Source organism: Daphnia pulicaria, chromosome 2 (assembly GCF_021234035.1).
Source record: "Daphnia pulicaria isolate SC F1-1A chromosome 2, SC_F0-13Bv2, whole genome shotgun sequence".
Lineage (NCBI taxonomy): Eukaryota > Metazoa > Arthropoda > Branchiopoda > Diplostraca > Daphniidae > Daphnia > Daphnia pulicaria.
Window position 1 is genome coordinate 7,349,682 of NC_060914.1, and position 14,352 is coordinate 7,364,033.

General features: G+C 40.3%; 2 protein-coding genes across 2 annotated transcripts; both read right to left on the minus strand.

Annotated features, from left to right (window-relative positions):
• Nucleotides 1–11,713: 11,713 nt before the first annotated feature.
• LOC124327676 lies at nucleotides 11,714–12,738 on the minus strand. The gene is made up of 4 exons (XM_046786673.1): nucleotides 12,538–12,738; nucleotides 12,322–12,384; nucleotides 11,988–12,247; nucleotides 11,714–11,788 (listed from the first exon to the last, which is right to left on the minus strand). Exons 1-4 carry the CDS (start codon nucleotides 12,695–12,697, stop codon nucleotides 11,714–11,716), a joined length of 558 nt encoding a protein of 185 aa, XP_046642629.1. The 5' UTR covers nucleotides 12,698–12,738.
• A 67-nt stretch (nucleotides 12,739–12,805) lies between these two features.
• LOC124325995 lies at nucleotides 12,806–13,404 on the minus strand. The gene is made up of 3 exons (XM_046784570.1): nucleotides 13,300–13,404; nucleotides 12,963–13,209; nucleotides 12,806–12,888 (listed from the first exon to the last, which is right to left on the minus strand). The coding sequence occupies exons 1-3, from the start codon at nucleotides 13,309–13,311 to the stop codon at nucleotides 12,806–12,808; spliced, it is 342 nt and encodes a 113-aa protein (XP_046640526.1). The 5' UTR covers nucleotides 13,312–13,404.
• Between the last annotated feature and the right edge of the window lie 948 nt (nucleotides 13,405–14,352).

The following is a 14,352-nucleotide window of genomic DNA, read 5'->3' on the forward strand; positions in this document are numbered from 1 at the left end:
GCCACCCCCCTCCCCCGCTCAACCCCCTTTCTGGCCGGCGTGGGTTGCGCGTCAGCCCCGTAAAACTTGAAACTTTGAACGCGTTTTACGGGCACTTCCGTTCATTTCCACACCCTAAACCATATATTAAAAATGATCAGTGTAAAAAGATCTACAATCCTGTATTAATCGTTTTTCGATAGCAAAAAACTTGTCTTGCTAGGGAAGAGCCAAACGAGATTGTTTACCAGGTAAACACCAACCACGTCGTTCAATTTGAAAGGGAACCCGTAATCTTTGAATTCACTATTTTCATATATTTTGGCCGTACCTCCATAGCCGTAAGAAAATGGATCTGCGCCTAATACAACAAATATTTAGTGACTGCGCTGACATGGCAATAAAAATATTTTTTGCTTTTACCCAATTGATAAGTAGTAGAGTCGACCGACCATCCAACACGAACAACGTGGTGATTGGGCTCTGATTCTTCTAGATGAGAAACTGCCAAATTTTCCATTATCTGGAAATAATAAACAAAAAGTCGTACAGTATCTTCCATAAAAATCCGACTACCCTTTTTTTAAAAAATGCCTAACCTAACCAACACGAGGGGGTTGGTCCTCAAAGGGGTGTAGGGTTTTTTCCGTTGTTAGGCCCAAAAAATGGAAAGTTCATATAACACGGGGTTCAAGGTCGTTTGAATAATACACCGCTATCCCTTTCTGCGAAATTTATTTTTAAATGTACGTATACGTACTAAAATAAAATGTGCAAGTAAGGCATTCATTAAAAATAGCCCATGATGCATCCATGTGCCTATCATTCCCGAAGGTACCAATTGAATTACTTACAAAATTGGAAAAGAGGAAAATTTGAATATACCGAGAACGTTTCGCCGTTCTTGGCAGAGGCCACTCGAGGTAGTTTGAAATTGCGTGAAACGAAGTTAAACGAACAAAACGAAGTTTTCAAAAAAGTTTTAAACTGCAATTGCAACAGAAGATGAAGAAGGGCTTTCGCCCCGGGGGCTTCTGACGTTTTGTACCAGACTCGAGTCGATTCTGACAATGTCCGGCGAACACTTTTCACGCTTTGCAATGTTGTCGGTGCTGTACCTCGTCACCCCGGCAACTCTCTGCCATACCACACGAATGACTTAACAAGAAAGTCAAGGTCGACAAGACGTTGAGAGAAATGAACATTCTTATAGACACATGTAGGTGCTTTCTTTTTGTATAACCCATTCATCTTTCCATCTTGGGTGATTGAAATAAAAAGTGGCTTAACTGGATTAACAATCAACATTTTACACACACACACACACACAAACTTAACATGTGCTCCTCCCTTTACACGCCCAGAATTTTTTTCTACATTCACCTGCTGGTTTCTAACCGATGAAAGAATAACGACTCGCGTGTGATCTAGCCATCCCAAATCAAAAATCAACGTTCCAAAAAGATTGGGAAAAATAGCAGTAAACTTGACTGTGTTTCTCGTGTATATGTGTGCTGGTCAATGGACTAAACTTGTGTATGTGTGTGGCGGCCAATTCTTTCGCGTACCTCCCGACACAGTCGTGCAAAATATTCGATTGGATTTCGTGATTGACTGAAGCTTAAAAACAATTACCTTATTCGATAACTGACGGGGAGACAACACGCACTCCAAAGTGTAGAAGGTAACAAAAAACTAAAGTAAACAGCACTGTGTGTGTATGTTGTTTCACGATTAAACACAGCCCAGAATGGACAACAACACTTCTCTCTTCTCAGATCCTAGAGTTTACTAAGTGTAGAAGGTAAAAAAAAAGTAAACAACACTGTGTGTGTGTGTTGTTTCACGATTAAACACAGCCCAGAATGGACAACAACACGTCTCTCTTCTCAGATCCTATAGTTTACTAAGTGTAGAAGGTAACAAAAAACAAAAGTAAACAGCACTGTGTGTGTATGTTGTTTCACGATTAAACACAGCCCAGAATGGACAACAACACGTCTCTCTTCTCAGATCCCTTTACAACAAGTGCCAGAGACCGACTCCATTACGAGGGAGCCACCATCGTGTCTGGAGTGGTGGCGCTGATGTCGTTGCTCGTCAATGGGAAATTTTTAATTTTTTTTATGACTTCTTTTAAAAGTTTATTTCATTTTGCATCGTATCGAATTTTTAGAATGAATCATTTTTCCGCTGATTTGAACACTGTTTTATTACACTTTTTATCCGATTACTTTTTATTAATGATGTGCCTGCCATCTATCACTCTTACAGGAAGAATCCGAGTGATGAGAAATTTTACACGTGTACGTAATGGTTAGCAGACGAATATTTTGGAGGAATTTGAATTACTTATTTCCTTCTTAAAAAACGTCGGGTTCGCCTTGAGCTTTCATGGCAGTCGGACGCGTGTTAAGTCTCTCCTTCTTTTTTCCTTTTTGTGTGCGTTTCATACCTCTCCTCCCAGGACTATTTTCGCCTCCAGCTACTTTTTCGAACCACGCCGTCTCTCGTACGTAAGTCTGCCCAACCTCATTGTCCGTCTGTATCTAAAACCGCTCTTGACCCGCGTGGCTCTCGTTTGTCTAGTAATTTTCACGATGTACGATCGTAGACGTAGCATCTCAGAGATGAGCGAAGGAGATGATGAGGATTCGCCTAGTCGCCCACCAAAAGTCTTAGTCGACCATGTTAATCCCGTGCAGCCATCACTTTGCATCAGCAGCCTTAGTAAAATTGCCCCAGTAGTTGTCTCCGCGATTGATAAACCCGGGTTCTTCCTGTCTCTCAAATTTGCTGACACTAAATCCTTTGTTGATGATCTTGGACGCTTAGTCAAGCCTGTTAAGAATGTCGAAGTTGCGTCAGGGGGAGACCTTTTTGTTTTCCCGTTCGATATGGAACAAAAACAGGCTATTTTGAATTTAAACTGCATTAACAACCTTAAGGTCTCTTGTAAACTACCCAAATCTGAATCTGAATTTAGAGTTGTTATAGTTGGAGTCCCTGTGTCGGAATCGGATAGCGAGGCTCTGTTAGATCTCTTGGAAGACCAACACGTTACCCACGTGCATCGGGTTAACAAATTCGTTGATGGGGTTCAGTCTCCATCCACTGTTGTCGTGCTCACCTTTTCGCAACCGTTTCCTTACAGAGTAAGATTGGGCTATAGAAGCTTTGTGGTTCGTGCATACTCTCCCAAGCCCATGCAATGTTCAAAATGCCACCGCATTAGGCACACCGCCGCGCATTGTAATTTTCCAGCTAAATGTCCCAGCTGCGGTGGCAGTCACCCACCGGCAGCCAACTGTGAAAGCAAGGCCAAGTGTTTAAATTGTCAGAAAGATCTCCATCTTACGGGAAGCCCCCTATGCCCTGCGTACATTTTACATTTGAATGCGCTCAAGTTTGCCAGGGCTAACAATGTCTCGATGTTCGAAGCTAAACAGCGTTTATCCACTCTCCGTAGTTAAACACAAACGCCTCCTTCTGCCTCAGGCCCAGCCGCGCCCTCGGCGATCGAACTCGCCCAACAGAAAGAAATTGATAGTCTCCATTTGAAATTCAAACTGTTGGACTCTAAACTTTCCCAGTTAGTGGTAGATATCCAACCTCTTTTCACTTTGAAAAGCAACGTTGAAAAAATAGTTGATTCCTTTGCAGCTATTCACGAGAAAATCGAGACATTTTCAGGAGTACCCGGTGCGATTCAAGGTCTGCAGAACCAATTTGCCGAGATGGCAACCTTCATGAAGTCTGTGAACGTGTCGTCATCTCAGAGCCAGGCCCAGTCCCGTTTCCATAGAACGCCTTATGACAAGTCTCCCCAAAACAACAAGTGAATAAAACAATCCCTCATCTTAATATTATCCAATGGAACGCTAGAAGTTTATACCGTGCTAAGTTAGATTTATTTAAAAATAATCTCAGAAGTTCTAACCCCTCAATTGTTTTGTTGAGCGAGACCCATTGGGTCGATTCTCACCCTGTTGCTTTTGATGCCTATAATTGTTTGTTAAAAATCGCACAGATAAAAACGGTGGCGGAGTAGCCATTCTCGTTAAGAAGTCCATCTCTGCGTCTTTAATTCCTTCTCCTATTCTTGCCCATATAGAGTGTATCGGGGTCTCAATTTTACTACCCGATGGCAAAAACCTTGTCCTGATTTCGGCGTACTGCCCCAAAGGGGATGCAGAACCGTCGGAAATCGCCTCGTTGCTTGACCAGTCTAATAATTTGTGTGTTACTGGCGGCGATTTTAATGCCCATCGCCGTGCGTATGGGAGAACTCACGGACTAATAATAGATGTGGGTTGTCGATTGTCCAATATCTCAGTTCTAATTATCATATGGTTTTGTGTACGCCCCCAAATCTCCCGACTAGAATTGATCAGATTTCCTCTACTAATCAGTGCTCCACAATTGACCTCACTTTCGCCACTCCAGATTTAGCGCATTTGACTCAAATCTCTCTTGGTCCAACTACATGGGACAGTGATCACGTCCCCATCCGTATTTCTCTAAATATGAAAATGGATTTCATTTCCGACCTTCCGTCTACCTGGAAGTTTGACCCCAACAAGTGGTTAGGGTGGAATAACCTTATTGAAAGCAACCTTACTAACTCAAATTTTTCTTCTTTGTCTGACCCGGTCGTAGCGTACCAAACGTGGTATGATTCCATTATGAATGCTAGTAACGCGATGTTTAAATTTTCCCCCAGGAACAACCAAGCTAAGGAACTAAGTAGGCCTTGGTGGTCAGCTGATATTAAAAAATCGATTGCCTTAGCTAGGCGCGCCAAGCTACGCTGGCTAAAATCTTCTTGTATTGAAAACAAAATCGAGCTCAATCGTTTAGATGCTTTGAAAAAAAAAGGCTATGAAAAAGCTAAGTCTGATTCGTGGAATAATTTTATTACAGCTCTGGATGCAAGCAAATCGAATGATATCTGGCGCTTCACTAATAAAATGATCGGTTCAGCTCCGTCACCCTCTTCCAATTACCCAGTAGTTGATTCCTCTGGCGCACCTTTGATTTCCACCCAGGAGAAAGCGGAACTGTTCGTACACACATTGTCGGCCCATACCTCTACGCCCCCCTCCTGCGCAGGAGCTGCGAATAAGGAGAAATTCTTTACTAGTAAAGCAGATGCCGCTATTTCCTCCGAGGTTCCGAACCCTCTTAACAGTAAAATAATTTTGTCTGAACTGTCATCGGGCCTTCAGAACCTAAAAAGTAGAGCGTTAGGCCCCGATCTGATCCATAATGAAATGCTTAAACAGCTCAGTCCAGTTAACCGCAGGTCCCTTTTACATTTATTTAATCTGTTTTTCGTATCCGGCTTCAGTCCAAATCATTGGAAAACTGCTATTGTTGTCCCTCTCCTTAAACCAGGTAAGCCTCCAAATGACGTCAATTCGTACCGTCCGATCTCCCTCACGTCGTGTGTGGCTAAAGTTTTTGAACGCGTTATAAAATTTCGGCTCCAATGGCACTTTGAACACTTCAATTGCATCCCGAAATTCCAAGCTGGCTTCCGACCAGGTTTTTCCACGTTCGACCATATAGTCAGACTCGAGTCCCACATAAAGGAAAGCTTTAATAAAGGCCAGAATACTTATGCAGTTTTTCTTGACATTTCCAAGGCGTACGATTCAGTCTGGATTCCAGCCCTCTTGTACAAATTATCCAAATTGAAAATTTCTGGTTCTATATTGAATTGGCTCAAACACTTTCTTACTAACCGTTCCTCTACCGTAAGAATTAATAACAAGCTATCTTCACCGGCAGCCCTCAAGCGTGGTGTCACCCAAGGTGGAGTTCTCAGCCCCACACTTTGGCTAGCCTATATGTACGATTTCCCGATTCCGGCTCCTCTGTGCCACACAGCGCTCTTCGCAGACGATATTGAGCTTCATACGTCGTCAAAATCTAAAGTGTGGGCGGCCGAAGTGTTGCAACCGTATCTTAATCGTATTGGCCTCTGGGCCACAGATTGGTACCTAGTCTTTTCAATTGACAAATGTGTCCTTCTCATTTTCTCGAGAAGACGCTCTATGAATCAGGATTTAACCTTAACCCTAAACAATCTGCCTATTCCCATTGAAACCACATTTAAATTTCTTGGAGTTCATTTTGATATAAAAACTTAGCTGGAACGCGCATGTCAGCATTACGCTCGCCAAGGCGTCTCGTAATCTGAATGCCATTAAAATTCTTGCGAGAGGTAAGATCGGCCTTAATTTCAGGTCTCTAGTCCGCCTCTATAAATCTCTTATTCGAAGTAGACTTGAATATGGCGCTGTAGTCTTATCGTCTCTCTCTAAGTCCCAGACTTACTCATTTGAAGTGCTCCAGAATGCTGCAATGAGATCTATTATCGGCGCCTTTAAGTCCACTGCAGTCACTCTTTTGAATTGGGAACTTAACATTGAACCTATCGATTTCCGGTGGAAATCGCTGGCGATCAATTACTTGCTGAACCTTAACGCCAAACCGTTTAACATGACCTACCAAACGGCCAGCTCTCTTGTTTACGTAAATATTAAATGAAAACCTCGTAGTACCCCAGCCATCGTCCCTCTCTGTAAAAATCTTAAATTAATCGACAATCTCAACATCTTCAATAATAGCGCGTCAACTGTTAGGCCTCTCCCGCCCCCGCCGTGGCAAACACCCCACTCCGAGTTTTCTAAATTTCCCATCACGAAAAAGATGTCCGTCCAGAATGCGGGCCTGGCCCGGGCCACTTTTTGGAACTTTACGAGTCCCAACCAGCGAATAACATGTCTTCACGGATGGAGCCTAATAAGAGACAACCGTGCTGCTTGTGCGTTTACCATCCCTTCCCGTGATGTAAATGAAGCTTGGAAACTTCCCGATAACAGTAGCATTTTTTCGGCCGAGCTCGCGGCGATTAGACAAGCACTAGACTATATCTATAACTTTGAAATTGCAGTGGTTAATATTTTCAGCGACTCCCTTTCAAGTGTTAAGGCTATCCATAGTCAGCGCGTCGATTCCCATCACCTTATTAAAGATATCCGTCAGACTGTATCTAACCTTTTGAGTTCAGGCACCCGTACTAACTTTATTTGGATACCGAGCCACGTAACCATCCCTGGTAATGAACGCGCCAATGAGCTCGCTACTCAATGCTTGTCTGATCCCGTTAGCCCGGTTTTATCAATTATGCCTTCAACATCAGAATTTTTGAACGTTATCCATTCTGTTAGAATTTCTAACCTCAGCCGTTCCCTTAGACTGGCCTGTCCTACTCTCCTTCCCTCATCGAGGTGTCGTATGGGTCTTAGACCGTGGCAGGTCCACAAGTCGAGAGTTATTTCGAGAATCCTTCACAGGCTCAGGAGCGGTCGAAATCGCCTAAATAAAACGTTGAGACATTTTGACGCGGACAATGATGGTTTTTGCCCCAAAGGTTGCCCCAATTTAGAAGACTCTAACCCCGTTCTTACCGTATGTCCAACTTATGAAATCTTTCGGGAGCCCCTAAGATCTCTTGTATCCGGTCTTAAACTTGATTTTGCCCTCCCAGTCCTTATTGGCATTTGTGAAAACATTCCTTCTAACAGTCATTTTAAAATCAGAGACGGCGTAGTAAAATTTCTAATTCAGTCTGGCCTCATTAGTCGAATTTAAATTCCATTCCACCCTTTCTCCCTCCCCCCCCCCCCAAACTATCTATGTGAACTCTCTTTCATAGTCTTTTGACTATGACATGTGATTCTACAAGAAGATCTCAGTCAATCGGTCGGTGCGCAAAGGGCTCGTTCACACTTGCCCGTAATCCGAAGACGTGGGTTGCGCTTTAGCAGCCCCCTTCGGTAGCACCGTTAAAACAAATATCATCATCATCATTAGCATTCACTTGTTTGCTGATTCAGCAGCTTGATAAGAATTCGGGAATTTCAATACGACATCCAAATCGGCAATGAGGTGTTTTGTCTAGACTGACAATAAATAATAAAGTTGGCGAGACGTTGTGACAGACATACGATCATCAGATTATGAGAACCAGCTCCGATCAATAAAAATACAGCCAAATTTGCTGATTCTACTACTAAAGATGTTTGTAAGCACAACTTGGGCAGTTCCTTGGAAAGAACCTGCAAGTTCAAAAGCAATAATATCCTACCATATTTTACAAATTGGGTGTGGGCAGTTCATGGGCGTTCATGAGTACAAAGCCATCAGATCAATCCAATAAAATGTTTCCACGTCCATTTGGCAAAAAATAAGAATAGGAGCCAACTCAAACACGCATCTTCACGGTCACACATAAAATAATACATGCATTTTTCAGTAAACTGTAACCATAAAAGGGGGGAGGGGGCAAGGCGGCAAGGCCTACGCTAAACCAAACCAAACTCTACAAGTATTAAAAAAGAGGTGGAAGTTTGGAACACTTACATGGGGATGATGGGGCGATCACGTGATCTGCAATGACTGGAATGTGAACGATACCTGGAATGTGATGGTGGGCCAGTGTCCTGCGACAAATCAAAAGAGAAAAACAATTTAGTTGCAGTTTCAGTAGAAAAAAGTTAAAGCACGAAAATTTTTAGCTTCTAGTCAAAACACATAGCTTGATTAATTGATTTCCATGTGAATTTCTTACAACAAACAACAAAAAATATAACAAACTAAACAATATTGATAAACCCCTATTAATTAACTAATTTAATATCACCCCAGAATTAATATTTGGTATCAGGTTTTAGAGGCTCAATTCTTGAGGGGGGAGAATAAAATACCCATCGAAATTCTGAGCACAGAATCAGAGCCAAAAAAGAAAAATGAAGCTGATTTCAATTTCCAAATACAGTGTCTCAAGAATATCACCATAATGAAGGAAAGCTAACTGGTTTGATTTGACTGCTGCATTTTTTGGTTGAAATTCAGGAGCATGAATAAAGAAGCGCATCGAATAAATTTCGCCATGCCAATTTCTTCACGAACAAGTGTGACAATCAACTTGATAAATCAAAGGAAAATCAAAAGTGGTTGGTCGAGCACCTTCGCATAGACGTCAAGATAAAACTGGACGAACGATTCCATTGGTTGGCGACGTGATTTCAGGTTGGAGCAGGAAGACTGAGCATCCTCTTGAATACATTCACCTTCACATGAATGTACACAAGGACACAGAAAAAAGGGAGGAGACTATTGAAACAAAAAATGTATGTTTGTTTTTCAAGGTGAACATTAACCTCATCTATGTTATACAGATGTTGACGACTGATGGCATGGGTTCTGCAAAAGATTGTCAGACTAAACGAACAATTAGCCTCTCACAAATCGGATATGCGCTCCAACTAACGAAAATGTCAGTTTTAATCCAGGGAATCTAGCAGAAGCAAGAAAATGATGAACACTGATTTCATCTCTGGGTTGAAGAGGAAATAAGTAAAAGAAAACCAAATTAGACAACTTCATTAAGCTTCTACAAAACAAAGGATTCCAGATCTTAGAAAGAGCTTGCACATTATGCAATAATGTCCAACCAACAACAATTGTCTATCGGTACTGAACTGTTGGGGTTAAATTCAATTATCTAATTGCTTGGATGTTGACATTATTGCTACAAAAATTGGCTGACCATAGAAAGCTGCACACTTTCGTTAGGATAATTTAACTGATTTTTTAAAAATCTCTGTAACTTGCAAGACAAAAAAGTTCAAAAATATGCCAAAACACTGATAACACACAAGACACAAATGTCACTCAAGTGTATGTCTACCTGTTTACAGCTATCACACGGTGACCTCAGATGATAATTCAAATTTGTCTGCTCCAACAGTTGAGGTGTCAAGGACAAGGGGTAACACCAATCATTCGAAGTAACCAATCTTTTTTCTCTGCTGCTAACATCTACTTTCCATAAATGTTTGTTGTGTTAGGCTTATTAAGGATAACAGCATGCTCAAAAAGGTTATAACAATCCATTCTGGTGAGAATATGAGCAACAGTTCTATTACTATTCAAATTATCTGCTGTTTGGTTTGTAGGAACTCTTGATGGCTAGTACCTGATTTTGGTGTTTTGCTATTTTGCCATTTTGGGAAGTTTGAATCGCAGACGCCATATATCATCAGCAGTCAGCTCTCTTGAAGAAACACGTTGCTTACAACCATACTGGCCCATACTTTCATCCTTCCATTTACATTTTAGTTTCTTTTTAAAACACTTCATATTATTGCAACGTGCTTAGCAGACAAAATTGAGGTTTATAATCATCTTCGACAGATGACGTTGTTGGCCATTGGTCCTGTATGCAAAAATGTGAGCGCCAATTTCGTAAAATGCAAAATTTTATGTAACCAACTTTTTAATCATGCGGGTATTAAAAACAATTCGTTTTTGGTGTACCAGTAGGACAGACGATTTTGTAATAGTTTTTTCCTGGTCAGATCTGATCGAAAAACAAACCTATCATCTTTTACACGGTTGCCGCTCCGCTTCTATCAAAATTTTTTTCAAGTAGTGCTACAGAAAAAACAATTAGTTTAATAGAAAAAGTGAAACAAACAATAGGGTCGGGATCAATGAAATTCAAAAAAATAATGACTTATACTAAAATTAAGAAAAAAAAAATTTCAAATTTAATGTGTCTCTCGGCAAAAATTATTTTAGAAGTAATTTAGCTTTAAAGTTTCGATCACGTGACTTTCCTCAAAAAACGAGGAGGGGCCTAAAGTCACGTGACTTTAGAGCATTAGCGGTGGTCCGATTTAAAACCAATAGGAAAAGATCACGTGATTGACAGCTTGGCTTTTCTATTGGCTTTCCTATTGACAGCTTGGTCTTGCTGAGACATCTGGTGAGAATTCTTGTATGCTCTAGGTCGTTTGAAAAGAAATAGTGAAGTGGGCTAAAAAAGTTTTGCGGCTGACGCACTCTATTGGTTTCGCGGATCACGTAATCCATTTCTATTGGTTGTTCATGAACCACCGCTAATGCCGGAAGATCACATGACTTTTAAGCCACCTCCTCCGTTTTTTTGGAAAGTCACGTGATCGAAACTTTAAAGCTAAATAACTTCTAAAATAATTTTTTCCGAGAGACATTAAATTTGAAATATTTTTTATTGTTTTTTTTTTCTCTTAATTTTAGTATAAGTAATTATTTTTTTAAATTTCATCGGTGCGACGAGAACGTATAGGCTACGCTTTAAAGTGTAAATTGCACTAACGGACAATGATAAAAAACTGCAATGACTGGAATGATTTAACAAATTTAACGACAAATTTATAATATAAATATAATCAGTTTGCTCAAATCTGAATCGCTTTTTGCACAGCCCAATTTAAAAAAAAAATACTTTTCATTAGAGAACGAGTTAAACGACAATCACTTTGTTAATGATGGATGATGTCTCAGACCTTAGACTTGCTGGGGTCTAATTTTTACGTTGAAGATACTGTTGTGTGTTATGCATGTTTTTGCCAGCTTCTATCTTTGATTTCTGATCTGTTGCTTGGCATTTTCTTGGCCTTCTGTTGCCTTGAGTGAATATCAAGTTTTTGCGTAAACGTAAACGATAGATTTCTATAATTCTGCGGATAGGAGAAAAAAATGAATTTCGCTGAGATTTCCTTTGTGTTGTGTATTTTTTCTTGTCGTCAGATTTAGTCTAAGAAATAGAAAAATTATTGCTGCAAATATATCAGTTAAGTTGAAGGCAGAATCAGTTTTGAATGCTTTTTTTAAGTCAATTTCCGGAAATCTCCTTGTCGATGGTATCGATGATGTCACCAAACTCATTTATGTTGTTATGTTTGTCACGCTATTAAATTAAAGCAAGACAGACATTTCTTCGTGCAGAAGAAAACCAGTGAAATGATTATGGTGATAATTGTTGTCCCACAATCTGACACCTGGTGAATGGACAAAATCTGCAACCAGATTTGATCTCCCCTTTGCATATTTAGCGTTGATTGCATCGTTAGCGTGGAAGAGTGGCCAGGGGTGTTTGCCTCAGCTACCTCGGCCGTACTCAGATAGCTGCCGTTTAAGTAAAAAGCAATTTTCAAGTGAACATTTTGTCCAGTTGAACTTGGGAAGCCAGCCAATCCCTGAAAGAAAAGAAATAGACTCCCTCCAGTTGGTTTAGTGAAATCGCAGTAGACGTTTTCGACTTGTTTACTTCCCATGACAGAGTACAATCCGCTTTTCTTGTGGCCGATCTGTTGAAGGTCTTCGCATGAGGCCGGGATTTTGCCAATGGACGATGCGGCCGTACTTTCTGTTTTCACCGAGAATACAGCCAAAATGGTCAAGTTTATGGTTGTCAGTAAATTGATATTTGAAAGATTTTACTTGTTAGTTGCGAGGTCAATTCCTGAACTTTAGTATTGGTCACCACCAGTCCCTCCGTATTTTCTGCAAAACAAGATTTTAAACCGTCGTTGCAGTTTAATCCATAAATTCATAATTGATACGAAGTCTCAATGTGATTAAATTGGTAGTAAATTTCATTACTTTTAGATCCCTTAGGCATGGCAATTTCAAACTTCGGGATTATACTGAACTTACCATTTGTATCTAATTTCATATTTTGAACGGTAGTTATTACATTCGTCAATTCATTCTTCAGGCTTTCGACACTAGTATGAGTTTTGTCCAAGCGTTGCGCAGTTTGTGCCAAATCAGTTTTGGTGATCATCTCTTTTTTCAAATTTTCAACCGTGGCCATAACATTGGCCAAAAGTTGAGTTGACGCCGAGGTAAATTGAAAATTCTGTAAGAAATCAATGGAGTTGGTTCACATTTTCAGCAATTTTTTGTTTTCAAAAGAATGTAATTAAAACTTACCTTTTAACTCAATCAACTCTTTCTTAAAATTTTCAACCTCCTTATGGGTTTGTACCAAATCGGCTTTCGTGGCTGAAAATAGTTTATAACGTCATTTATATGAATTACCATTGAAAACTAATTTGGTTCGTTTTTTTTTAACTTGCTTCTCAAATCCCTCAGGCATGTTGTTAGCAGTACGACATGAGATCCTAGCGTGCTTTGAATACTGTGATCGTCGTAAGCGGATAATTGTTTCGGATTGCCCACCATTTCGTTGGCGGAGGCCTTCTGGGTAGGCAGGGCAAGCGGGTTGTTGTAGTTGTAGTAAAAGTAAGGGTTGGTCCAGGTGGTTGGTTGCTGGGCTGAGGACGTCGAACCGTAAGCCGTCAAGGACACAAAGAGCATAAACATCTAAATAGGTGAATTCAGTGAGCGATTGAAACAATGGCATTCACGAAAAGAACTCTCATAATAAACAAGCGACGTGTTTTTTTTTTCTACCGTTTGCTTCATGGTAGCGAGGGCTGTGACAGTGCGATGCTTGAAGTGGATCGTAGATTTGGCGACGAATGATGGAAAACTGAGGAAATTTTCGTCTTTTATGTAGTGCGGATTTTACATTGCTGTGTGGTTGCCTTCGGGGTAGTTTGCTATTTAATCGGGAAATCAAATCAACTGAAAGTGAAGAAGTTCTCGTTTTTGCTCGTACTCATTCAACTCATTTGCAAAATAAAATGGATAAACTGATTTCCTTATGCCCTTGTGCATTCAATAATTCTTGAATGTGTCCACACCCAATTTATTTTATATGGAACAAAAATTATTCAAATTTAACTGAATGGATCGGTCCTTTTAAGGGACGCATGAAGTTGTGTTCTGGTCGATACATCTTCTGTTGTCATAGTCTGCAGTTCTCGTGACTTGTCTGATCTTCGTGTTTTTGTTCAGTATATCGTTGTCACTATCATTTGTTGATAGCCTTGACGAATCAACTTTTTTTTCTTTTTCGGATATCCGGCTGAATGTCACGAAATTATTTTGCTTCTATATCAGCAGCAGGAGAGCGCCCATTTAAATGAGGATTACTTTCTTTAAATTCGTATCATGATCATAGATTCTCATTGATGGAAAATATTGTGTGCCTTGTACGAATAGTTTCATTAATAACGATGGATCAATAACAAGAAGGCAAGAGAAATTGGGAGGGTAGAGTTTTATTTTTGGTTAATTTACAGCGGGAGTTTGTCTGATGAATGAATTATGGGAGCCGAAAGTAACTTGTAGACCACTTGTCGTTTTCTTGAGTTTTGCCTATTTAGAAACAAGAAATACCTTATGACTATTTTTTAATGGCGCCGGTAATTCTGAACTTATAATGATATGTTTCTCGATAAGAGATACGAAAAACATTGCTTTACACTTCCATATTGAAAACTATGGTATTCGCATGTGAAGTTGATGGAGACGAGTGAATGTTCAAATATTTCCAACTGTTTTGGGTTATCTCTACCGGGAACTCTTTCCCTGTGTGTGCAGGATTTAATGATTGTTTAG